The 27,611-nt window shown below is 50.1% G+C and overlaps 1 protein-coding gene across 1 annotated transcript in view; it reads left to right on the forward strand.

Annotated features, from left to right (window-relative positions):
- The window catches only part of nfasca (neurofascin homolog (chicken) a), a 208,154-nt gene that overhangs the window by 165,986 nt on the left and 14,557 nt on the right, over positions 1-27,611 (forward strand). Inside the window, exons 27-30 of the mRNA XM_070859232.1 lie at positions 5,308-5,442; positions 14,932-15,039; positions 17,130-17,282; positions 27,360-27,491. Coding sequence (XP_070715333.1) covers positions 5,308-5,442; positions 14,932-15,039; positions 17,130-17,282; positions 27,360-27,491 — 528 coding nt within the window. The remainder of the gene's footprint in view (positions 1-5,307; positions 5,443-14,931; positions 15,040-17,129; positions 17,283-27,359; positions 27,492-27,611) is intronic.

Consider the following 27,611-nt stretch of genomic DNA (forward strand, 5'->3'; position numbering starts at 1 on the left):
TAACAGGACTGACTGTGTGCGTCTAACAGGATTGAGTGTCCCAGCACTGACTGTGTATAACAGGGCTGAGTGTCCCAGCACTGCCTGTGTGTGTAACAGGACTGAGTGTCCCAGGACTGAGTGTCTCAGCACTGACCGTGTGTATAACAGGACTGAGTGTCTCAGCACTGACTGTGTGTAACAGGACTGAGTGTCCCAGCACTGACTGTGTGCATCTAACAGGATTGAGTGTCCCAGCACTGACTGTGTGTAACAGGACTGAGTGTCCCAGCACTGACTGTGTGTGTAACAGGACTGAGTGTCCCAGCACTGACTGTGTGTATAACAGGACTGAGTGTCCCAGCACTGACTGTGTGTAACAGGACTGAGTGTCCCAGCACTGACTGTGTGTAACAGGACTGAGTGTCCCAGCACTGACTGTGTGTAACAGGACTGAGTGTCCCAGCACTGACTGTGTGCGTCTAACAGGATTGAGTGTCCCAGCACTGACTGTGTGTAACAGGACTGAGTGTCCCAGCACTGACTGGGGGTGTAACAGGACTGAGTGTCTCAGCACTGACTGTGTGTATAACAGGACTGAGTGTCTCAGCACTGACTGTGTGTATAACAGGACTGAGTGTCCCAGCACTGACTGTGTATAACAGGACTGAGTGTCCCAGCACTCACTGTGTGTAACAGGACTGAGTGTCCCAGCACTGACTGTGTGTGTAATAGGACTGAGTGTCCCAGCACTGACTGTGTATAACAGGACTGAGTGTCCCAGCACTGACTGTGTGTAACAGGACTGAGTGTCCCAGCACTGTGTGTATAACAGGACTGAGTGTCCCAGCACTGACTGTCCAGTCACACTGACAGTGTCCTGTACCAGCGACCATGATAATTTGCGTTTCGACAATACCAAACAACGTTCCTGGAAAAATACTTACAAACTGCATTTCAGTAAACTCAGGAAAAGTTCGTTGGTCAGTGTAATGTATTTGCTTCATGGGTTCTTTGCTTAAGAATTCATAGCAACACATTGCTATTAAGAACTAGTTGGTTTATTAACAAAGGTTTAACAATCACACTACACATTACCAGTTCATCCACCAGGCTCACAACTGCATACCTCATTGTGGCTGACCTAAACCCAGCTGGCTGGGGTTTTATTGAGTCTTGTGAACATCATGTGATTGGCTAAGCCGCTCACAATGCAACAGCTCTACAACTATTTTAATTAACAGATAAAGCCGAGTGCGCCTTTATTACAGGGACACCAGAACCCATAAAATTAACAAATAAACTTCAAAGGAACCTTAACAGATCAAATTAAAATGTGGTTGCCGGGGGTGATGATGCACTCCAGTCCCTCCGGCGCCCACCTCTCGCGGAAGGCCGCGAACGTACCGGTGGACACCGCGTGCTCCATCTCCAGGGACACCCTGGCGCGAATGTAGCTGCGGAAGAGAGGCAGGCAGTCGGGCTGAACGACCCCCTCGACCGCCCGCTGCTTGGACCGGTTAATGGCCCCCTTGGCCGTGCCCAGGAGCAGTCCTACAAGGAGGCCCTCCGACCTGCCCGCTCCCCTCCGCACAGCGTGCCCCACACCAACAGCTCTACAAACCTGTGAGCATACTCACGGGTGCCTGCGTTACAATCAGGAACGTGTCAGTCAGTGAGGGAGCCTGGACTGGAATTCTGAGTGGATGTAACTGTGTACCATTTACGATCGCGTAACAATGTATTTCTGTTGCTAAGCTGTCACAGCAGCCCCGCAAAGTGGTCAAAGCAGAGAGGAACAGGATGTGGGGACCACTACAAAAAACGGGATAGATTTTCTTTCCTCTGTGTCTGAGAAACCAGAAGCTGCTTTTTTGGCTTGTGAAAGGTTTGGCTTCTTTACTGTGGGTGTGTGAGCATGCATGTATACGTACACACTGAGTCTTGGCAGTACGGAGGGAGGTGGCTGCACTCTGTCCTGTTTTAAGTGACTGAACTTGGTGGATTACAAGCCAGGGACACGCCGGGGCTTTGAGCTTGAAGCATGGCGGCGCTTGGCTGTGGAATGAACTGGCGTTTTATGAAAAAAAAAGCTTTGCAAGTGTTCGCTGGTACGTTCAACGCTCCCCCACCACCCCACTCTCCCCCCTCCCACTTCAATCTTCATTCTTGTATGCCTTTCATCCGCATGTTCGAGACTTGTCAATTCAGTCACTGCGACTCACGACTGGAAGATTCTCGTTTGCAACAAAAAAGATGAACAATGTTCTTGGGGTTGTGGGGGGGTGGGTGGGGGGGGGGGCGGAGAGGGATTTAAACAAATGTTGGTTGCTAATTAAAGGGACAGTCCATCCTTTTTAAAAGCCTCGGAAAAGCAGGCGGGTGTTAACGTGCTTCGACACAACGTGTTTTAAAATCTGGTCGGACCATTTAATTTAAAAAGCAAAGTACATATTTAGAGTTGGTCATCTTGGCTGCCAAAAGAGAATGGAGATGATTACATTTTGACCATTATCCATGCGAGTTATATCATGCCGACGCTCTGTGCTGTAACGGAACAAGGCGAGTCTTGTATTCCGGTTGAAGCCAGTCAAACATATACGGACAATTTTGGGGGGGGGGGGGGGTTGCGGTGGTCAACCTGCGTAAGGGCCTTAGAATGGATGCTGTCCCTTTGAAAAAGATGTTACACCCCTGTGGTTACAGATCTCCCTTTTCTGTGCAGTGTGTTGATGCAGTGTTGGTTCTGGACAGCCAGTGATCAGGTCAGATGGCTAGTTGCTCGCTAGGAGCCTCTATCACTATGTAAGACCAGTGGGTGTTCTATGGCGGTGCCTCGCACACTGCTGGAGGGCTTCACCTTGTGGTCCAGCCCTATCCCAATGGGAGTTTGCTGTCCGGGACATCTCCACGCCCCCACCCCCCACCCCCTCCCACCGTTCAATGTTATCGCACACCCCTGGGTTTTGTCCACCTCTGATGCTCCTCACAAGATCATTCACTGAGGGTTGCCAACCCTCCAAGACTGGCCTGGAGTTCTCCAGGAATTGAGGATTCATCTCCAGGATACTGTTGGGAACAAAAACCCAGCAGAAAATCCCATTAGGAGCATTAGATAATTTTTTTTCCCATTTTCTTTAAATGCTTTTATGAATTAGTTATACACATATTGGGGGGAAAAGTAGATTGTTTGACTGACAAGTCAAGGTTAATCCAATCGGGTGACAAAGAAGCTGTTCCCTTTCTGATTGGCTGTGGGAAGAACATGAGAAATCAGAGCAGGAGTTTGGCCGTTTGGCCCCTCGAGCCTACGCCGCCATTCAACACTATCATGGCCGATCTGATCCTGGCCTCAACTCTACTTCCTTGCCCGCTCTCCATAACCCTCAACTCCCTTATCGTTCAAAAGTCTGGTCAATCTCTGCCTCAAATACATGCAATGACCCAGCCTCCACAGCTCTCTGGGGCAGAGAATTCCAAAGATTCACGACCTTCTGAGAGAAGAAATTCCTCCTCATCTCCGTTTTAAATGGGTGGCCCCTTATTCTGAAGGCAGAGTGCCTGAGAGCACGGACCAATGGCGGGAGGGGAGGTGCGAGGCAGGAGGTCATGTGATGAAACCTCCAGGAATAGGCCCGACCAGAGTTGGTGAGCCTAACCTCTAGCCATCATTCCTGTAGCCAGTGGGCCGTAGTGTTTGGTCACAAAGGTCCCGCTCTCATCTTTTGTGAGTATTCCACATAAGCGACGGTTCAGTCTGGTCGCGGCCTATGACTTGCCAAAGTGGAGGGGCCATTATGTTGAATTCGACGGCAAAGCCTACAGAACGAAGAGCTACAGTGGGATCCGGCAGAACCCTGGAGTGAATTTGAGCCCAATTGGTCTCCAATTGATACCGCTGCCATCGAATCATATAAATTTACGGCACGGAAGGAGGCCATTTCGCCCCATCGTGTCCGTGCCAGCCGACAAAGAGCTACCCAGCCTAATCCCACTTTCCAGCTCTCGGTCCGTAGCCCTGCAGGTTACGGCACTTCAAGTGCACATCCAAGTACTTTTTAAATGTGGTGAGGGTTTCTGCCTCTACCACCCTTTCAGGCAGTGAGTTCCAGACCCCCACCACCCTCTGGGTGAAAACATTCCCCCTCAAATCCCCTCTAAACCTCCCCCCAATTACTTTAAATCTATGCCCCCTGGTTGTTGACCCCTCTGCTGAGGGAAATAGGTCCTTCCTATCCACTCTATCTTGGCCCCTCATAATTTTATACAACTCAATAAGGTCTCCCCTCAGCCTCCTCTGTTCCAAAGAAAACAAACCCCAGCCTATCCAATCTTTCCTCATCGCTAAAATTCTCCAGTCCAGGCAACATCCTCATAAATCTCCTCTGTACCGATTATTTTAAATCTATGCCCACTCTCATCATTCCCTATCCCTCCCAAATGTTTTATACCTCAGGATAACTCGTTGTAAATCCTGAACCAGCTACGTTGCAGTTACTGCTACTAACTTCTTCAATGATTCTTATTTCCCCAATTTTGTTTCATATTAGTGTTCATGCAGTTTGGGTTCGCTTGGTTTGGCAACTTTTTGTTTTGCCCTCCCACACCCTGAGGGTAATTTTGATCTCTCTACCATCTTTCTTTAAGGTGTCAGCTGTGGCTCAGTGGGTCGCACTCTCACCACTGAGTCAGAAGGTGCAAAACCCATTCCTGAGACTTGAGCGCAAGTTCTGGGCTGACACTGCAGTGCAGTGCTGAGGGAGCGCTGCACTGTCAGAGGTGCCGTCTTTCGGATTAGATTAAACCGAGACCCCCCCGTCTGCCCTCTCGGGTGGATGTAAGAGAACCCATGTCGCTATTTCGAATTAGAGCGAAAGGGCGGGGCGTTCTCCCCAGTGTTCTGGGCCAGTAATTATCCCTCAGCCAACAACACCAATGACACTGGTCATTATCGCATTGCCGTTGGTGGGAGTGTGCTGTGCACAAATTGGCTGCCGCGTATCCTACATTACGACAGTGAGTTCGCTTCAAAAAAAGAAGTACTTAATTGGTTGTAAAGCGCTTTGAGACAACCTGAAGTCATGAAAGGCGCCATATAAATGCAGGTTCTTTTGTCTTTCCTCCTTTCCTTCCCCACTGCCATCGTACCATCCAGAACACTGCACCACTGAGCTGAGCCACCTCCGAACAGCACCGTTAAACCCTGTATCTCTCTTAAAAAGATTGTTAAGGACCATCAATGCATCCTGGGAGATGGTCAAAATGTCTTTTTTGAATCCAGTCGGGTTAAGGCGGTTCATTCCTGTTTTTCTTTTTCCCTCCTCTTAGTCGTGTCAAGAATTGTGCCCGTCCCAACTTTTCCTGCTACAACCACAACCAGCACCACCACCACCACCATCGCTCCCCCGACTACCACCGTTACTGAGTCTGCTCAGCCAGCCATCACAGGCACCCATGTCTATGGTATCAAATCTTTCCTGGTCCTTTTTAAGCTTTACATCTGTGATGCGTGCAAAGGGTCACTAAGTTACTGCTGGCACAATCAAAAGCAAATTGGTTGTTTAATAGTTTGACGACCCCCTCCTCTGGTTTTAGATGATATCGATGATCAATTAAAATGTTGATAAGATGTTAGAATGCCGGCCGCAACATCTGATAGGGTTGTGTATTGGAACCGATTCGATAGTGGGAAGATTCCTGGTTTCAAACGATTTACCTTTTAATGTTGAACCAATACCCTTCTTGCGTGATGCTCTTTATGTGTCAACTCCAAGTGGCTGCCATCACTGCCACCGGCAGTGTCCAACTGTGCCCATAAGGAGTCACCCTAGTTTTGCACAGCTCAAAATCCTCGGGTGGCACGGCACTTTATTTTTATTGGTTCTCGGGATGTGGGCGTCGCCGGCAAGGCTGGCATTTATTGCCCATGCCTAGTTGTCCTGAGAAGGTGGTGGTGAGCCGCCTTCTTGAGCCGCTGCAGTCCGTGTGAGTGTGGTGGCCCCCCATAATGGTGTTATACAGGAGACGTCCAGGATACGGTCAACAACATTTTTGTCAATCATTCTGGTTTGCCGTAATCCTCATGACAACTCTGCTCAACAAGAATAAGGTGAGGTTGACAGGCCATTTTCTCTGATCTTCCCGGCCTTTACGTGTATGATGTCTCTCTATCTGTGACTGGCCATGATTTTCTAGTTTGTGAGTTAGTTGCAAGAGTGAGAGATACTGGTCGTTGCTCATGTGCTTGGGACCCGATCCCTTTTGACAGATCGGGGGAAAGGAAAGGATGTTCCGGCCCTTGTATCTTTTTAATGGTCTGATGATTCTTTATTCTCATCGTGCTTCCTTCATCTCCCAGGGGAATGTTTGGGTCCGTGTTGCCTCAGCTCTGTTCCAGCTCAGTGCCAGGATAGTCTCGGTCCACACCCAAGCATCCCGTCTCTGAATCGAAAAACCAGGGGAGCCCACTTCGGCACAAGGCATTTCGGCCGAAGGGAGGACAAACAAGTGGCTTGAGAGAGGCGGGAAGTGGGTGTAAAACTCGGTCCCCAGTTCGCCCTCCGGCACACACGCACACCTGATTGGCCGATTGCAAGGGTTACTAATCCTACCAGGCAGTCCCTTGTGACAAGGATGACGCTCTTCACACCAAAGAAAGATGGGCTCACAGGTGTTCCAATGAGTTACATCTTAAAAGGGTGGAATATGCCTGTGCGCAGATTCTTTTAACGTGTGGTGACCGTTGCACACCAGCCGCCACACGGGCTTGCCGGAGCAGACCCAGCTCTGTTTTCTGTTGGACGACCGAAGCCATTGTCTTTGGTCCCCGCAACAAACTGCGTTCCCTCGCCATCGACTCCACCCCCTCTCCCCGGCATCTGTCTGAGGCTGAACCAGACTGTTCGCAACCTCGGTGTCACCTTTGACCCTGAAATGAGCTTCCGGCCACATATCAGCGGCATAACTAAAACCGCCTGTCTCCACCTCCGTAACCTCGCCCCGTCTCCTCCCCTGCCTCAGCTCATCTGCTGCAGGGTTAAGCTTCTGCCGGACATGGGGAGGGCCCCGTATCTCTGCCCATCCTCCTTCGCTTCTATCCAAACTCATCCAACTGCCTTCTAATCGTAAACCCCAAGTCTGAATGGAAGAGACCCAGGGGAGAGGGCGGGAAGTGGGGGGAGGGGTGCAAGGCGGGGCAGCGAGGCAAGTCAATGGAAAAGACACTTGGGCGGGGTGTGAAATGGCGCCCCATTCACTTTCGCTCGCTTTTTGAGACCAATTTGACCTCCCCTGACGACTCAGCATCGGGTGAAGACCCAAATCTCATCCTAAGGGTCGTTTGTGCTTGCAAATCATGCTCAGACATTTTAAAGCCAAGTTCTGACCAAAGCGGAACGGACTATTACAAAATATTTACAGCACAGAAACAGCCCATTCAATCCAACAGGTTCCTGCTGGTGCTTAATGAATCAAGGGTTATGGGGAGCGGGCGGGGAATTGGAACTGAGTCTATGATCAGATCAGCCATGATCTTATTGAATGGCGGAGCAGGCTCAAGGGGCCAAATGGCCTACTCCTGCTCCTATTTCTTACGTTTATGCCCCACACGAGCCTCCTCCGACCCCTCTTCCTCTGACCCCATCACCATAATCCTCTATTCCCTTCTCCCTCATGTACATGTCTAGCCTCCCCTTAACTGCATCGATACTATTCGCCTCAACCACTCCCTGTGGCAGCGAGTTCCACATTCTCACCGCTCTCTGGGTAAAGAAGTTCCTCCTGAATTCCCTATTGGATTTATTAGTGACTGTCTTATATTTATGGCCTCTGGTTATGGTCTCGCTTGCAAGTGGAGACATCTTCGCTACATCCGCCCGATCAAACACTTTCATTATCTTGAAGATCTCTATCAGGTCATCCCTCAGCCTTCTCTTTCTAGAGAAAAGAGCCCCGGCCTGTTCAATCTTTCCTGATAGTTTTAACCTCTTTTTTTGCACCTTCTCCAATGCCTCTGTATCCTTTTTATAAAATGGAGACCGGACCTGTTGCAGTACTCCCAAGTGTAGAGGAGAGTAAATCTCTGAAGTAACAGTGCCCTCGTGAAGGGGTGTGCGTGCTTTATCCCCTCGAAGGCTGTACAAATACACATCTTCGAAACTCGGGGTCGGCACGTAAAGTTTAAAATCCACTTCCCCATCACTTTGCACAGGTCACAAGTAGCTGATACCAACAGATCATTGTGTCCGACTCAGAATCTATTACATAAGAACAGAAGAAATAGGAGCAGGAGTCGGCCATTTGGCCCCTCGAGCCTGCTCCGCCATTCAATAAGATCGTGGCTGATCTGATCTAGGACTCAGCTCCATTTCCCTGCCCGCTCCCCATAACCCTTTACTCCCTTATTGTTCAAAAATCTGTCTATCTCCGCCTTAAATATATTCAATGATCCAGCCATTACAGCTCTCCGGGGCAGAGAATTCCACAGATTTACGACCCTTTGAGAAGAAATTCCCCCTCATCTCAATTTTAAATGGGCATCCCCTTATTCTGAAACTATGCCCCTAGTTCTAGATTACCCCACGAGGAGTAGAACCATCTTCTCTGCATAAACCTTGTTGAGACCCCTCAGTATTTATTCACCAACGGTGTCAAAAATAGTTTCCTGGCCCACAGAATTCAAACTGAGCAAGCCAGCAAATGAGAAATGTCATAGCAGCAAGGACGGAGATGGCTGGCCCTCTCAGGCCCGATGTCCAGCGCACGGGGAAGTCTTCATGTTGCCCTGGGGCTGCTGGTTGGACACTCCGACCTTTTCCAAACGCAAACGGCAGGGTTGTTTGTTTACACCCCACGTGCTTACGTGCAGACAGCGTCAAGCCCAACCGCACCTGTCCATCCAGAAACCCACGCTCTTCACCTGTGCGTGAGTTGTTCACGGTAGGACGTCCCGAGGGTGTGCAAGTCCCTTTGCACCGGATGGGGGTCTGAGGTTTCAGAGAAAGTGTGGAGGGGGCATAACTCAGCTTGACGCCATGGGTCAATGCAATGAGAGCCACTGGGGTAGAGAGGGAAGGAGGGGAAGGGGGAAAGGGAGGGCAGTGGGTGTCACAAGAGGTAAATTGGACCGTGAAATTGAAGGAGTTAAACTTTGGAACGCTGTGACTTTATTGAGCCATCCGTTATTAAGAATGTATTTGCTTCAAGGGTTCTTTGCTTAAGAATTCATAGCAACACACATTGCTTTTAAGAACTAGTTTGGTTGATCAGCAACGGTTTTACAATCACACTACACGTTACCAGTTCACCCACCAGGTTCACAACCACCTGCCTCATCCACCTGTAGATCCCCTGAACCCAACTGGCTGGGGTTTTATTTGTGAACATTACTTGACTGGCTCAGCCGCTCCCAACTCAACGGCTCGACAAGCCTGTGAGCATACTCACTGGTGCATACATTACGGATGAGGGAGAAAGGAACAGAGGTCACACTGACAGGGTGAGATGAAGATGGGTGGGAGGTGGCTCGTGTAGAGCATCGACCAGTTGGGCTGAATGACCAGTTTCTGTGATGTAAATTCAAAGTCGATCACTGCACAGAACAGACCAGGTTTGTGCACTTTGACATGCTCCGTGCCGACAACACTTGAGATATGTTCGTGCGACAAGCCTGAATTCCTGATAACCCAAGAATCTGTGAGATTATCCCACGTTTCTTAACCACTGCATCTTCCTTCCTATTCTCTCTTAAAGCCTCTCGTTTACTGGAGCACTGATCCTTCGCATAAGGCCTTACCGCTCTCACCCCCACCACTCCCCCCCCGACGCACCACCCCTCCCCCCACTGCTGTTTATATCCCAGGGTTTTGAGTCACAATCTGATTCCCAGACCACGGGTGTTGATTTTTTTTAAAGAAATATTCCATCCAACTCTCGCAGTTTCACCTCAGTGCAACCCGGCCCGGGATGGGTTTTTTTGCTCTAAGGGGTTGCCTTTTGAAAAGCAGGAAGTGACATTTTGTGATGTCACATGACTTCGGCTCAACCCAGGCTCCTGTGAGCATCCAGCCGCCAGTTTTACATGTCCTCGTGCTCCCACTGACGTGAGTGGAATATGGGTAACGTAGGTCATTCAGCCTCTCGAGCCCGCTCGCTCCGCCATTCAATTAGATCGTGGCTGATCTGTATCGGTGCTCCGTCTATCCGCCTTGTTCAAACAGATAAAAGCTTTTTTTTTTGGGGGGGTGGGGGAGGGGGGGAGGTTCCCTGGGGAGACATCCCCGCCCTTGCGGAGCGAGCTGACGGACGACCTCCGCAGAACGAGGGCTGGATTGGAGGCTTCACCGCCGGCTCGAGCTGGCCGCAGCAATGGGTGTCCCTCCCCACACACCTAGTGTCGGCTCTCGGGCGCCGAGTGACACGGCTTAAATCCGCGACTTAACTTTACCGGTGCATGGCGCCCTCACCAGGGAGGACCTGCCGCGGGGAAAACCCCGGTTTTTTTTATCACCGGCTGAAACAAAACCGCACGTTTAATTTTGAAAGCCGAGAGCGTTTCAAGCAAGTGAGTCAGTCGGCGGGAGAATCGAGACCGCACGTAGCCGTCAGGTGAGGCGGGAGATAATTGGACCATGCCATGCAGGCGTGAGCCAGTCCTCCTTTTGAAGTCATATTTCTGCCCTTATATTTTTAGATTATACTTTTATTTAATATTAATTATTTATAGTTTAACAGCAAAATGTACGGCAACTTGGGAAGCAGGGTTGGCGCACTGGGCTTTCTCTACATTACAGGCCGAGCAGCCGGGAAGACACAAAACTGAGGTGCCTTGGCGCCCCCGCTGGTGGTAGGGTGTAATTACACCGTGACCCGTTTACATAGCTGTTTTTATGCTAATGGTGGCCATGGGTATTTATAATGGCGGGAATTACACGCAGACGTAAGATTTTTAATAAGTTGGATCAATAGATGTAGTGCACATGACAATTTTGTATTTTAATGACCTGTTTCTTTGGCTGGCTGCGTATATTCGATCGGACGTGCTCCCTGGCAGCAGATGCTCCGACTTTAAAGCGAGAGTTAGAGTTTGACAGCGGCCGCATTAAATCCGTGCCCAAACCTGGTCTGTTCCTAGCAGTGAACTATTTCGAATTTACAGCACAGAAACAGGCCATTCGGCCCAACTGGTCGATGCTCTACACAAGCCTCCTCCCACCCCGTTTCATCTCACCCTATCGGTGTGCCCTCGGTTCCTTTCTCCCTCTTGTGCTTCCCCTTAAAAGGCATCCAGAATGTATGCACTTGTGAGTGCCTGGGTGCAGGAAATGCAGAATGGCCATGGCAACGAGAATGATTTAATCCTAATGAATGGACTCCATTGGCAGTATTTCCATTATCCAGGTGGGCAGAGGAAACGTCACAAGGACACCCTCAAAGCCTCCCTGATAAAGTGCAACATCCCCACCGACACTGGCCAAAGACCCCCCTCAGTGGAGGAAGTGCATCCGGGAGGGCGCTGAGCACCTCGAGTCTCGTCGGCGAGAGCATGCAGCGGAAAGAGCGTGCGGCAAACCTGTCCCACCCACCCTTACCCTCAACAACTATCTGCCCCACCTGTGACAGGGACTGTGGCCCTCTGTTCAGCCACCGAAGGAGTCATTGTAGGTGTTGAAGCAAGTCTTCCTCGATTCCGAGGGACTGCCTATGATGATGATTCCATTGTCAAGGAGTGAGTGAATGTTTTCCCTCAGCTTCTCGCAAGGAATGGGAATGGTGTCTAGGGGGTGTTAGTGAAGGCGGTTTTGCTGCTGTTCAAGGGCAGGGGGAGATTTGACAACAAATGCCCCCGCATTCTGCAGTGTTTGTATCACTGAGCTTGCCTGTGATTTGGATGGAATTCCCCTTTAACACATAACCCACACCCCCCGCCCACCAAAATCCAATTCATCCCAAAACAACTTTTTTTTTGTTGGGAGGTTAGGGGTGGGTGAGGAGAGGGGCCATGTCCCTCGGAAATGGAAAGCTTTAGGGTCTGTGAGGGATGCCTCCGTGGTCTCTATGTATCTCCGCCTCGCTCCCAGTTGTCACGGCCATCGTTTGCACCGTTCAAGTTCAGAGGAGAAAACTCTCTCGCGCCCCTCACCGCTCCCACACCACGCGCTGTGTGACATCGTGTGGACCACACTCCACGCCTCTTCGTGACTGTGTGGTTTGCCAAGCCATGAAAGCGCGGAGAAAGACCTGGGGAGGGTGAGGGGTGGGGTGGTGGGATGTGACGTTGAGTCCTGCGTTCTGCACTGTTTCTCCCCACTCTAACAACAAAGGCAAGACCATGGCTTCCTCCACTTACTGTTACTCTTGCATTGTTACATAACTCTTATCCCTTTGGCGTTCAAATATGTTATTCACGTTTGGTCTTAACTATGATGCCTGGGGATGCAACGATCTGTACCTGACTCTGTGTGGCACTGTCTGGGATGATTTGCTGGAACTGTTCCTTTTCTTGTCTTTCCAGCTAGATTGGTGTGTCTTACTTGGACAAATTGGGTTTAAGTGTAGAGTCATAGAAATGACAACAACAACAACTTGTATTTATATAGCACCTTTAACGTAGTGAAACGTCCCGAGGCGCTTCACAGGAGTATTGTGAGATAAAAATTTTGACACCAAGCCACATAAGGCGAAATTAGGGCAGGTGACCAAAAGATTGGTCAAAGAGGTAGGTTTTAAGGAGCGTCTTGAAGGAGGAAAGAGAGGTAGAGAGGCGGAGAGGTTTAGGGAGGGAGTTCCAGAGCTTGGGGCCCAGGCAACAGAAGGCACGGCCACCAATGGTGGAGCGATTATAATCAGGGATGCTCAGGAGGGCAGAATTAGAGGAGCGCAGACGTCTCGGAGGGTTGTGGAACTGGAGGAGATTACAGAGATAGGGAGGGGTGAGGCCATGGAGGGATTTGAAAATAAGAATGAGAATTTTGAAATCGAGGCGTTGCTTAACCGGATGCCAATGTAGGTCACCGAGCACAGGGGGTGATAGTTGAGTGGGACTTGCAGCCGAGTTTTGGATCACCTGTAGTTTACGCCGGGTAACATAGAAATATAGAGACATAGAAAAGAGGTGCAGGAATAGGCCATTCAGCCCTTCGAACCTGCACCACCATTCAATATGATCATGGCTGATCATTTTTGCAACTTTAGTACCCCATTCCTGCTTTCTCTCCATACCCCTTGATCCCTTTAGCCGTAAGGGCCACACCTAACTCCCTTTTGAATATATCTAACGAACTGGCCTCAACTGTGGTAAAGAATTCCACAGGTTCAGAATTCTCTGAGTGAAGAAGTTTCTCCTCATCTCGGTCCTAAATGGCTTACCCCTTACCCTTAGACTGTGACCCCTGGTTCTGGACTTCCCAACATCGGGAACATTCTTCCTGCATCTAACCTGTCCAATCCCGTCAGAATTTTATTTGTTTCTATGAGATCCCCTCTCATTTTTCTAAATTCCAGTGAATATAGGCCCAGTCGACCCAGTCTTCCTTCATATGTCAGTCCTGCCATCTCGGGAAATCAGTCTGGTGAACCTTCGCTGCACTCCCTCAATAGCAAGAACGTCTTTCCTCAGATTAGGAGACCAAAACTGAACATAATATTCCAGGTGAGGCCTCACCAAGGCCCTGTACAACTGCAGTAAGATCTCCCTGCTCCTATACTCAAATCCTCTCGCTATGAAGGCCAACATGCCATTTGCCTTCTTCACCGCCTGTTGTTCCTGCATGCCAACTTTCAATGACTGATGTACCATGACACCCAGGTCTCGTTGCACCTCCCCTTTTCCTAATCTGTCACCATTCAGATAATATTCTGCCTTCCTGTTTTTGCCACCAAAATGGATAACCTCACATTTATCCACATTATACTGCATCTGCCATGTATTTGCCCACTCACCGAACCTGTCCAAGTCACTCTGCAGCCTCTTAGCATCCTCCTTACAGCTCACACCACCACCCAGCTTAGTGTCATCTGCAAACTTGGGGATATTACATTCAATTCCTTCGTCTAAATCATTAATGTATATTGTAAAGAGCTGGGGTCCCAGCACTTAACCTTGCGGTACCCCACTAGTCACTGCCTGCCATTCTGAAAAGGACCCGTTTATTCCTACTCTTTGCTTCTTGTCTGTGGTAGAATGTGGGAGGCCAGCCAGGAGCCAGAACAAGGTTGTAAACTGGCTGTTCGGCCCATTGGACCTGTCCTGGTGCTAGCTCTAGTCCCTGGTTAAGAGCCCACTGTCTCTGTTGAATCAGACCACACTCCTTCTCCCTCGATATGTGTGTGTGTGTGTGTGTGTGTCTCTCCATACTCTAAAACTGACAGCAGAGACTGGGGGGGGTGCCTGCTCATCGAAAGGTCAAAGGTTGCCTCACTTTCATTAAATTATACTTCCTTTATTGGCTTGGCTTTCTTCATGTGAATAAAGGTAGAATGTTCCGAAGATTATCAACCGATGTGACAGTCCCAGCCCCAATAGCCTCATGTAGTAAATTATTCCACATTTGGTGTGTGCGTGAGAGAGGGGAATTTTTTCGAATCTTCAACTTGTGTGCAATTCTGGGCCCCACACTTTAGGAAGGATGGCACGGCCTTGGAGAGGGTGCAGGGGAGATTTGCCAGATTGATACCAGTTACATGGGAGAGGCTAGAGAAGTTGGGGTAGTTCTCTGTCAGAGCAGCGAAGGTTAAGGGGAGATTTAGTAGAGGTGTTTAAAATTATGAGGGGCTTCGAGAACCTGTTTCCAGTGGCAGGAGGATCGGTAACCAGAGGACACAGATTTAAGATCATTGGCAAAAGCCCCAGAGGGGGAGATGAGGAGATTTTGGGCCCAACAGTGACCGAACGATCGTTGCATCCCCCGGTTGATGGCCGGACAACCACTAACTCTCTTTGTGCTGCCTGTTTAGTCGGCAGGATATCGAACCTCATCACGTCAGCAGGCAATGACTCCGTCAATATCACCTGGAGTCACACCTTTCCCAACGAACTGGCCGAGTTTATTGTTGAAATTCGCAGTAAGCACCGCGCGACACGGAGTTCACGCCAGGCCGGGAGGGTGGGACCGAGCAGTGGGGTCAGGGGTCAATCTGGATGGGACACTCATCCAGACAGAGCCCCCCCCCTTCCGGGGTTGACCACTCCCAGGTCTGGGCCTTTTCCCAACAGATTGCCCTGTCTATTGTATTCATTTGAGGCGCTGTTAAGTCTAGCTTCGGAACTTTACAGCCACCGAGCCCCTTCTGTCAGCATGTGGGTGGCGGGGAGGGAAAGGGGGGATGCTGGGGGGGAGAGAGAGTCTGGGGTGGAGCAGGACACTGGGGAAGAGGGGGCCTCTGTGGGGGAAGGGGTAACGCTGGTGTGATATATTCACAGAGCACAGCACACAACACAGCTTTCTAACATGGCAAGCAGTTCTTGGAAGTCTCCGGAATCTCCTGCTTTTGTTTAATTATTAACTCTGTAGTTGCAGTACACAATACGTCCACATCCACAGTGTGGAGCTACAAACATTACAAGCTCACAGACGTTACAGCTGGAGGGGGGAGGGGGAGTCTGGGGCTGAGGAGGACACTGTGGGGAGCGAGACGCTGGGGCAGGGGGTCAATGGGGGGAGGGGGCTCCAGAGGGGATTGGGAAGCCCGGGGGGGGGGGGGGTGGGTGGGGAGGCTGGAGAGGAAGGGGTACGCTGAAGGGGGGATGGTGGGGGATGAGGGGGACAGCCGAGGGATGGGAACGCCCTGGGGGATCCTATAGGGAGGAATAGGCTGGGGGAGAAGGGGAGACTGGAGCAGAGGGAAAGATTATAGGGGAGTGGGATGCCCCGGGGCTGAGTGGGACACCCTGGGGTAGGGGGACGCTTGGAGGAGGGGGTGGGGGGAGGTAAGGGGATTCTCGGGTAGGGTGGGGAGAAATCTCAGGGGGCGGGGGGGGTGCCTCCAGGGGGGTGGGGGGGGGTGAAGCTGGGGCGATTGGGTCTCAGTGCCTCTGAAGTTCTGAAGCAATTAACAATGCCTGTGACAGTGAGCCTGATACCCCCAGGGAGCACATAGGCCCCACTCCACGTTCCCCGCCCCCCCCTTCCTCCCATGGGATAAGTGCCCGATGTACACCCTCCCCCATCCCAGGACGTCCGGTACCTTTATCCTTGAGCCAGCCCCCAGCGTGGGTGTAACAAGAGTCCCCGGTGGAGACCTGCAGGAACGGTCAGGGGGAGAGCGAGAGCATTGCCGCCCATCGCACAGACCTCAGGGTCACACGGGCTTCCGTGGAGCCCAGACTGAAGGGCCGACGGTCTCCTCTCTCTGCCCCCGCTGGAAAAGGGCGTGGGCGACACAGCATGAGATCGGGGCTGTCTCAACCGAGATCCTCGCAGGCATGACCCACAGCGCTAAACTGCCCCTCCCCCAGCGCTGACGGGCACCACTGTGTGCGGCGGGCTGGGGTGGGTAGCGGGTTGAAATTGTGCGTTCCCCCCAGCCCACGACCTTTCACTCCTCTCCGACGAGCGCCGACACATAAAGTGCCCCCCCTCAAGTTGGCAATCTCAGGGAGGCAGTTGGTGCGTGGGAATTGGAGAAACGTCGCACACATTGGATAGACAACCTCCCTGCGTGCGGTGACTCCCTCCGTAAGCACTTGAAGGGAGCCATGGGAGAGCCTGGGTGACACCGTGCACTCCTGTGCAGCGATCGTCCATGTTTGCAGCACCTCGATGCTGTAGAACACTGACGGCACAACTGCCAAAATAAATTTGCACCTAGTCCCTTTAAGGAAACCAGCCGATGACGCTTCATCCAATGACCCAACCAGACCCGCTTCCTTCAACCTCCTCTGAGATAGGGGCTGAGGCCAATTGTTGTGGGGGGGGGGGGGGGGTGGCGCGATGGGGGGGACAGAGCAGAGGGAACTTGGCTCTGTCTCTCCACTGACTTTGGGGAAGATCTTTGAGACCACCACTAGAGGCGCTAACATATTTGCAGAGTTGACGCCGTCCTGGGAGTTGGTCCTGCCGCTCTGACTCGACCTCCCGTCTCCAAAGAGTTGACCTAAATTTCTTGTCTTCCCCCCCACCCCCCCCCTCCCCCACCTCGTGCACTTCTAACAGGTAACACCACCGTGAAACTGGAGCACATACAAGCCGGCCACAAAGCGGCCCAGATCCGGGGTTTAACACCCGGGACTGTGTACAAAGTCAGAGTGTTTTCCGCCTTATTCCCAAACATCGCCAGCAACACCACCACCATTGAGACCAGCCCAGGTGAGGTCGGAGGAGACCTTCGTGTGCATGCCTGTGTTAAGCACATATCTCTCCTGCTGCATCCTCCATCATTACACGCCGCAAAATGAGGTAGAATACGGGCATGACACCGGGGTCTGAGTCAAGACAGACCAGCCACCTATCCTCGATTTTGCACGCGCTGGCACTCAATTGGCTGTGCATGGCATGTCGCTATTGTTGCTTTTGTCTAAGGGATTGCCTGCGTCATGCGGCCAACGGAGAGGTCAACAACCAGGGAGCATGGACTTAAAGTAATTGGTAGAAGGTTTAGAGGGGATTTGAGACGAAATTTCTTCACCCAGGGATGGTGGGGGTCTGGAACTCACTGCCTGAAAGGGTGGTAGAGGCAGAAACCCTCACCACATTTAAAAAGTACCTGGATGTGCACTTGAAGTGCCGTAACATACAGGGCTACGGACCTAGAGCTGGAAAGTGGGATTTCACCCGATCCCGAGGGATTCCCGCTTGGCGTGTTAGGTTAAAATTACAACTGAAGAGTTCAATTTCCTCCACAGCTCCCCTACCCTTCCCTCGACACCCCCCCCCCCCCCAAACCCCATATTGGTAGGAGATTTAGAGGGAATTTCAGGGGAAATGTTTTCACCCAGAGGGTGGTGGGGGTCTGGAACTCACTGCCTGAAAGGGTGGTAGAGGCAGAAACCCTCACCACTTTTAAAAAGCAGTTGGATGCGCACTTGAAGTGCCGTAAGCTACAGGGCTACGGACCAAGAGCTGGAAAGTGGGATTAGGCTGGGTGGCTCTTTGTCGGCCGGCGCGGACACGATGGGGCGAAATGGCCTCCTTCCGTGCTGTAAATTTCTATGATTGTACACATGGCTAGACCTCTGTGTGCAATGGGAGCACTGTCGGGGGTTCACTGCGATGGTCATCTCATTTACATGCGATTGGGGAGGGGAGAGGGGCTTTCTACAGAAGGATGAGCTAAATGGACCGAAGACCCCCCCCTCCCTCCGCCCACTCACCCCCGCCTGTACCTTTGGACCTTTGCCTCCATTAATTTGATTGGCTGGAACGCCGCGCGTGACACCTTGACCTCCACACTTGACATTGACGTGCGGCATCCCACCACTCGAGGCGCTGCACCAGGAGTGCCAATTGGGAGGATGTCCACTGGGGGATGCTGTTGGCAATTGGGCCGTTTACGGACCATATCAGCAGCAGTGGTCGCCGGGGCGATCTAACTTGGGGGTGGGCGGGGGGGGGAGGGTCACCTTCAACCTTCAACCTTAGGAAGAACTTTCCTTTGCAATGGTCACAGAATGAAGACAAAGGAGGCCTATCAGTCCATCTAGCTCATTCTAATGTCGAACTCCCCTCCCCACATCCCCAATCACAGGTCCAACTGCCTTGTGAATTGCTGCAGAGTTTTAGCCTGAGCTATAAGAACATAAGAAATAGGAGCAGGAGTAGGCCATTTGGCCCCTCGAGCCGGTCCGCCATTCAATGAGATCATGGCTGATCTTCTACCTCAACTCCACTTTCCTGCACTATCCCCATATCCCTTGATTTCCTTAATATCCAAAAATCTATTGATCTCTGTCTTGAATATATTCAACGGTTGAGCCTCCACAGCCCTCTGGGGCAGAGAATTCCAAAGATTCACCACCCTCTGAGTGAAGAAGTTTCTCCTCATCTCAGTCCTAAATGGCTGACCCCTTATCCTGAGACTGTGACCCCCTGGTTCTAGACTCCCCAGCCAGAGGGAAACATCCTCTCTGCATCTACCCTGTCAAGTCCTGTAAGAATTTTGTATGTTTCAATGAGATCACCTCTCATTCTTCTCAACTCTAGAGAATATAGGCCCAGTCTACTCAATCTCTCCTCATAGGACAATCCCCCCAACCCAGGAATCAGTCCGGTGAACCTTCATTGCACTCCTCCATGGCAAGAATATCCTTCCTTAGAAACATAGAAAATAGATGCAGGAGTAGGCCAGTCGGCCCTACGAGTCTGCACCGCCATTCAACAAGATCATAGCTGATCATTCATCTCCATACCCCTTGATCCCTTTAGCAATCAGGGCCATATCAGACTCCCTCTTGCATATATCTAACAAACTGGCATCAGCAACTCTCTGCAGTAGAGAATTCCACAGCTTAACAACTCTCTTAGGTAAGGAGACCAGAACTGTGCACAATGCTCCAGGTGCGGTCTCACCAGGGCCCTGTATTCTCGCCCACTCAAGACCATTTGGTATGAAGGCATGCTCCCTGGCGCCATCTACCTTTTGCCACTTATGCCCACAGTCTCACCATATCCAGCTCTATCACCCCCTGGTGACTGCAAAGATAATAACCTATTTAAACTTCAGTGAAGTTCCCCCAAACCCGCACATGGTTTAACAGTAGTTAATAACACCACCTTTTAATACCCAAATGGGGGGTGGAGGGATTGTCTTATGAGTATTCACTTGTGAACAGCCCCAGCAGTAAATACCGTAAACATTATTCTGAAAATAAACCTTCCTTTCAAACCACTCAACTCCCGACTAATATTGCTGCTGTCTGGGGGGGTTACTGACCGAAAGAACCAGCCTCGGCTGTGTCCCTCCCCCCCCCCCCGCCTGACCCAGGTTTAGACGCCTCCTCCAGCCTCCGCGCAGTGAATGCTCTATGCTGTGCGGTCATCATCATCTGTGCATGTTTCATGGGTTCTGCATGCACGGCGAGATTGTGCATTGCACGTGTTTGTGTGTGTGTGGGCGTGTATCTCAGGAGCTGACTATTCCTGCCTGTTGGCCCCTACATTACACCAGCACTTCCTGATCACTCTCGGCGCACTGCATTTGCTTCGTGGGTTCCTTGCTCAAGAATTCATAGCAGCACGTCGCTGTTAAGAACGAGTTGGTTTATTAGCAAAAGGTTTAACAATCACACCGCACATTACGATTTCAACCCCCTGACTCATCGTGGATCCCCCAAACCCAACTGGCTGGGGTTTTATTGAGTCTTGTGAACATCACGTGACTGGCTCAGCCACTCACAACTCAACAACTCTACCAACCAATGAGCATACTAACCAGGTGCATACATTACACGCGGAAAGTTGGTGAACAGACTGTGGATGGGGAGATGGGGTTTATGGTTTTATCTGCTGCATGTCTGCACAATGCAACTTTATTGTACATCTCAGCTAGGGTTGCCAACTCTGGTTGGACCTATTCCTGAGATTCCATCACATACCCCCCATCTCCAATAAATGTGAGTGTTTTTTCTTAATAAAGCACACCACTTTTTTTAAGCTCCTGTGATGTTTTGGGGGCATTGTTCGCAGCAGTGTCCGGGAGATTAGTTTTAATTTCTGGAGACTCCAGCACAATCCTGGAGGGTTGGCAACCCAAGTTCGAGCGCCGTGTCCCAAGGCTGAGACGCTCATTGTCCACAGCAAGGAATTTTGCATTTCAACGAGCTGTGCCCTCTGGTGTTGGCCGTTTGCATTGCCGGGGACAATGGTACGCTGATCTGTGTCTACTGCCACCATCTGGTGGTATGGATGGGTATTGCAACTGCAGTTTGAAAATTCTGTATGTTATTAACAGTCTACAGATTCGCTTATTTATGGCAGATTGTTTCTGTTGATAGTATAAGGGTGGAATTTAGTCAGTGTCTCTATTTCCCCACCCCCCACCGCCCCCTCAATGTCAGGGCTGACACTGTCAGCTGTGGCTCAGTGGGCAGCACACTCGCCTCTGAGTCAGAAGGTTGAGGGTTCAAGTCCCACTCCAGAGACCTGAGCACATAAATCTAGGCTGACACTCCCAGTGCAGGGCTGAGGGAGTGCTGCACTGTCGGAGGTGCCGTCTTTCAGCTGAGACGTTTAACCGAGGCCCTGTCTGCCCTCTCAGGTGGATGTAAAAGATCCCATGGCACTATTTCAAAGAAGAGTAGGGGAGTTATCCCCAGTGTCCTGGGCCAATATTTATCTCTCAATCAACATAACAAAAACAGATTATCTGGTCATTATCCCATTGCTGTTTGTGGAAGCTTGCTGTGCGCAAATTGGCTGCTGTGTTTCCCACAATACAACAGTGACTACACTCCAAAAAGTATTTCATTGGCTGTAAAGCACTTTGAAACGTCCAGTGTTCATGAAAGGCGCAATAGAAATCCAACTCTTTCCTTTTGTTCATTGTTCTAACTCTCTTGTGAAATCAGTGCAACTGTGGTACTCTGAGCTTGTAGTGTTACTAAGCTCTGCAGAGGGTCGAGGCGATGAGGCGAGTGGTAACGGAGTTGTTAAGGCCAGTGGACCCAGCTCTGAGTCCCTGCAGGGTTAGCTGATCTCACGGGCAGCGTCTTGAGGTGCGACCCTGTCTGCAGTACCCCTAGGCTGGGGAGGGGGAGGGTGCCTATAATGATGATGAAAGAGTGCGGTCCTTCAACCTTCAGCTGGGGTCTTAAAGGTCCCGACTTCCTGTTGAGGTTGGTATTAGGGGTCCCATTTGAAGAAGAGCAGGGGGTTCTCATGGTGTCTAATGGTCAACAATCCTCCCTCAGCCAATAAACTATTAACTGGTTGTTCGAATCATTAATGTTTGTTGGATCTTGCTGTGGAACAAAAAATGCCCACGACAATTGCCTAGATAAAAACATAAGAATTAGGAGCAGGAGTCAGCCATTCGGCCCCTCGAGCTTTCTCTGCCATTCAATGAGATCATGGCTGATATACCTCAACTCCACTTTCCTGCACTATCCCCATATCCCTTGTTTTCCTTAATATCCAAAAATCTGTCAATCTCTGTCTTGAATATACTCAAAGACTGAGCCTCCACAGCCCTCTGGGGTAGAGAATTCCAAAGATTCACCACCCTCTGAGTGAAGAAGTTTCTCCTCATCTCAGTCCCAAATGGCCGACCCCTTATTCTGAGACTGTGACCCCTGGTTCTAGACACCAGAGGGAAACATCCAGAGGGAAACATCCTCCCTGCATCTACCCTGCCTAGCCCTGTAAGAATGTTCAGGGTAACTCCTTGTGTGTAAAGCCGTTTATGAGAGCGAGGTGGTGGGGATAACCTGCTATATAAACAACCTGCTTTATCCGGTGGGAAAGGGGACATCACGGTTGAACTCGGCCCTCGCCACCCTAATGCAGACGTGTTGAGGCCCCCAGTGGTCCCTTCACCGTGACCTTGGGTGAGGTCAGCGGGCACCCATACCTCCGACCTCCGACCTCCAACCTTGCTCCGTGTGGTCCAACGCTCGCTGCCTGAAGCAGCTGGCCCATTGACCGGGCTGGAGAGTTTGAGGTGTGAGAGAAAGTCTTTAATTTCTACTAGGTTGATTCCAGAGATGAGGAAAGGTTGAGTAGGTTGGGCCTCTACTCATTGGAATTCAGAAGAATGAGAGTTAATCTTATTGAAACGTATAAGATTATGAGGGGGTTTGACAAGGTGGATGCAGAGAGGATGTTTCCACTGATAGGGGAGACTAGAGCTAGAGGGCATGATCTTAGAATAAGGGGCCGTCCATTTAAAACTGAGATGAGGAGAAATCTGTGGAATTCGCTGCATCAGAGAGCTGTGGAAGCTGGGACATTGAATACATTTAAAACAGAGATATAGTTTCTTAACCGATAAGGAGTTATGGGGAGCGGACCTGAGTCCATGATCAGATCAGCCATGATCTTATTAAATGGAGGAGCAGGCTCAAGGGGCCGTATGGCCTACTCCTGCTCCTATTTCTTATGTTGTATACATTCTTTCACAACCTCCGCATGTCACAAATCACTTTACAACCAATGCAGCACTTTTTGTAATGTGGGAAACGCGGCAGCCAATTTGCGCACAGCAAGCTCCCACAAACAGCAAGGTGAGAATGGCCCAATAATCTGTTTTTAGTGCTGCTGCTGGTTGAGGAATAAATATTGGCCTCAAGACAACAGGGATAACTCCCCTGCTCTTCTTTGAATAGTGCCGTGGGATCTTTTACATCCACCTGAAAGGGCAGACGGAGCCTCGGTTTAACGTCTCATCTGAAAGACAGGCACCTCTGACAGTTCCGCACTCCCTCAGCACTGCACTGGGAGCGTCAGCCTAGATTTATTGTGCTCAAGTCTCTGGAGTGGGACTTGAACCCACAACCTTCTGACTCAGAGACGAGAGTGCTGCCCACTGAGCCACGGCTAGCGAAGGTGTTGTGGGAGTTGGCATTACAATGTGAACTGGCGGGTAGGGGAGGAGGCATTGATTAATCTGATTTCGAGTGGGATTATTCGCAGATCATTATCATCATCATAGGTGGTCCCTCGAACGAGGATGACTTGCTTCCACAGTAAAAGGGATGAGTTCGTAGATGAGGACCCGATATCCCAGTCCTGAACTCCAGGGGTGGAAGATGCCTGTGCGTGGATTTTTTTTTAACGTGTGGTGACCGTTGCACACAGCCACCACACGGGGCTTGACAGAGCTCGGCCTTTATCCAGTGGCAAGGGTTAACCAGGACGACTGGAGACCTGCTCTGCTGCACGGCCTAGTGCGCAGTGCTCCAAGTGTGGTCGAACCAAGGCTCGATACAGGTTTAGCAGAACTTCCCTACTTTTCAATTCTATACCTCTAGAAATAAACCCTAGTTCTTGGTTTGCTTTTTATGGCCTCGCTAACCTGTGTCGCAACTTTATGTCGCGATGTGTGTATTTGTACTCCAAGATCCCTCTGTTCCTCCACCCCACCTCGATTCTCACCCTCCAAGTAATAAGTGACCTCCCTATTCTTCCTACTAAAATGTAATATCTCTCATTTATCTGTGTTGAACTTCATTTGCCAATTATATGCCCATTCTGTGAGTTTATTAATGTCCTACTGTAAGTAATTTGTCGCAGTCCTCCTCAGTCTTGACTATCCCCCAATTTGGTGTCATCCACAAATTTAGAAATTGGGTTTTTGATTCCGTCTAAATTCAAAAAGATTACATTTAGCAACTCAAAAATAAAACTCCATAGAATACCAATTTTTTCTGTTGCTGAAGTAGATAGGCTACGATACAGCAAGTTACTCAGAGATTGATATTCTGTAACTGGGTGATGGGAGATCAGGTCCGAGAGCATCCGATGATCATTGGGCTTGTCCAATTTCTCATGGACAGTGTTGGTGTCCACCGACTCAACAGAGCCCTGTGAAACCTGTCAGTGAATTCCTGCACCGGGATTTTCCTCGGGACATCTCCGGTTCTGCCACTGTAGGTTTGCCGTGAGTTCGGCGTAAGTCCTTTGTCCGGAATCAGGGTTTCCACCAGATTTCTGCCAGCGTTGCGCAGCGGAGTGGGAGCAGCTCCCAGGAAATTCCCGGTGAGCGCGGTGCCGAGCGACACCACGGGGCTGGATTCCCGGGGACCTCTCCCGCTGTTCTGCCATAACTGTCGTCGCACTTTTGCCCAAAGCTACGGCAGCGGAAAGGGAGCGTTCCCAAAGGAAACTCCTGCTCCACACCATTTTAATCATCGTAGCAAACAAACACACGGTGTGAAACGGACTCACCCACTCACCAGCGGTTATAAGATTAATAACCCCCTCGTTCCCAATGAAATGAGCCTCGTTGGGGCCTGATGTTTGTGTCGGACGGAACAAACAGTGACTTGTGTCGTACACAAATTACCGCAAAAGATTGCTAGGCTGGTGTTGGTGTTTGAGGAGCTCATGGTGTATAAACATGTCGAGAGATCTCCGTGCGGAACCAGGACATGCGGAAATCAGTTGGGCAAGTGATATAACCAGAATTTAACCCTGAACCCAAACACAGTAACTATTTTAACCTGAATCTAGACACAGTAACTGTGGCTCAGTGGGTAGCATGCTTGCCTTTGAGTTAGAAGGTTGTGGGTTCAAGTCCCCATCCAGGGACTTGAGAACATACACCTAGGCTGGTAGTCCCAGTACAGTGCTGAGGGAGTGCTGCACTGTTGGAGGTATTGTCTTTTGGATGAGATGTTAAACTGAGACTCCATCTGCTCGCTCCAGTGGATGTAAAAGATCCCATGGCACTATTTTGAAGAAGAGCAGGGGAGTTATCCCCGGTGTCCTGGAGCCAATATTTATCTCTCAATTCAACATAACAAAAACAGATTAGCTGGTCATTATCACATTGTTGTTTGTGGGAGCTTGCTGTGCGCAATTTGGCTGCCGCGGTTCCCACACTGCAATAGTGACTACACTCTTAAAAAGTACTTCATTGGCTGTAAAGCGCTTTGAGACATCCAGTGGTTGTGAAACGCGCGATATAAATGAAAGTCTTTCTTCCAAGCACACCGATTTGATTTAAATGTGACATCGAGAGCCTAATCGCTCTACTGGTGGAACTTTGGGCCGGTCGCTGGCCAAGCTTAATCCCCTCTCGACACTGATAACTTCTCAGCCAATGATAGGGAGGACCTCGAGGTGTTTGAGGACCTTATGCTATTTGAGCACCTCATTTCATGGTGCTCGAGGACTGTTACGCAGCAAGTTTTTTTAATTCATTCACGGGATGTGGGTGTCGCTGGCAAGGCTGGCATTTATTGCCCATCCCTAAGTTGCTGTGATCTGGAATGCACTGCCTGATAGGGCGCTAGAAGCAGATTCAGTAGTAACTTTCAAAAGAGAATTGGATAAATACTTGAAGGGAAAACATTTACAGAGCTCTGGGGAAAGATCAGGGGGAGTGGGATTAGTTTATATAGCCCTGCTGAAGAGGCAGCACAGCCACGATGGGTCGGATGGCCTCCTTCTCTACTGTATCATTCTCTGATTCTATGACTTCATGGTGTTGGAGGACCTCACTGTGTTGCAGAATCTCACGGTGTTGGAGAATCTCATGGTGTTGGAGAATCTCACGGTGTTGGAGAATCTCACGGTGTTTGAGGAACTCACGGTGTTGGAGAATCTCACGGTGTTTGAGGAACTCACGGTGTTGAAGAACCTCACTGTGTTGAAGAATTGCATGGTGTTTGAGGTTCTCATGGTACTGAAGGACCTCACTGTGTTGAAGAATGGCATGGTGTTTGAGGTTCTCATGGTATTGAAGGACCTCACTGTGTTGAAGAATCGCATGGTGTTTGCAGTTCTCATGGTATTGAAGGACCTCACTGTGTTGAAGAATGCCATGGTGTTTGAGGTTCTCATGGTATTGAAGGACCTCACTGTGTTGGAGGACCTCATGGTGTTTGAAGACCTCACTGTGTTGGAGGACCTCATGGTATTGGAGGATCTCATAACAATGGCGGACTTCATTAGAATGAGATGTTGTAGGGGGATTTGGAGTACAATGTAAGTAATGGAGTGAAAGAGCAGCCTGGAAGCACATACTGTGGCAGTGTAAAGTTCAAGCCCAAGATTGCCCACATGGTGAGATGCTCACCTCCACCTTGCCATGAGGGGGAGCCAGTGAGCAGAGGCCAAGTGATGCTGCTGTAAAGGGGAAGGAAGGAAAGTTGCTGGGACAGTGGCCTTGACCTGCAGTCTCAATACCTCCAACAACCAGTTACAGGCCAGCATTGGAAGTCTGTCACCAAGGCAGGGATTGTGTGTGGCCTGGATAAACCAGGAGGAAGAGGATGTAATGTATTTCCTTCATAGATTCTTTGATTAAAGATTCATAGCAACACATTGCTATTAAGAACTAGTTGATTTAGTAGCAAAAGGTTTAACAATCACACTGCACATTATCAGTTCATCCACCTCATCGTAGATCCTCCGAACCCAACTGGCTGGGGTTTTATTGAGTCTTGTGAACATCACATGACTGGCTAAACCACTCCCAGCTCCACAGCTGAACCAACCTGTGAGCAGACTCACCGGTGCAGACATTACAGAGGAAGATAAATGAATGGAGGGGTAATAAGGAAAGCAATGTAACAATTAACTAAATACAAGGAGAATTTAGGTGGAAATTGAATTTTAGGGAGCAGAGCTTTAAAACTCTTTCATCGAGGCACGCAACGAGGCTTGAGGGAAAAGTACCACTGCACGATGATCTAGTCTTGTTTGCTCAGGTGTAGTGAGGTCAGTCCGGGTCTGTAATGGGCTGGAATCTCCTTTATAAAAATGTGCTGATCTTATTTCTTCCAGCCTTCACTAATAACCATGTGGACATCGCTACGCAGGGCTGGTTCATCGGCCTGATGTGTGCTGTGGCACTCCTGGTGCTGATCCTACTGATTGTCTGTTTCATTAAGAGGAGCAGAGGAGGCAAATACCCAGGTGAGGGCAGAAATTGAAACGGAGGGCAGGTTGTAATGTATTGGTGTTATATATGCAGACTATAGATATATTCTCTGTGTAGTCACTGTATAGTTGCATAAGATGGAGACTTGTTTACCT

Source organism: Pristiophorus japonicus, chromosome 17 (assembly GCF_044704955.1).
Source record: "Pristiophorus japonicus isolate sPriJap1 chromosome 17, sPriJap1.hap1, whole genome shotgun sequence".
In the NCBI taxonomy this organism is placed as follows: domain Eukaryota; kingdom Metazoa; phylum Chordata; class Chondrichthyes; family Pristiophoridae; genus Pristiophorus; species Pristiophorus japonicus.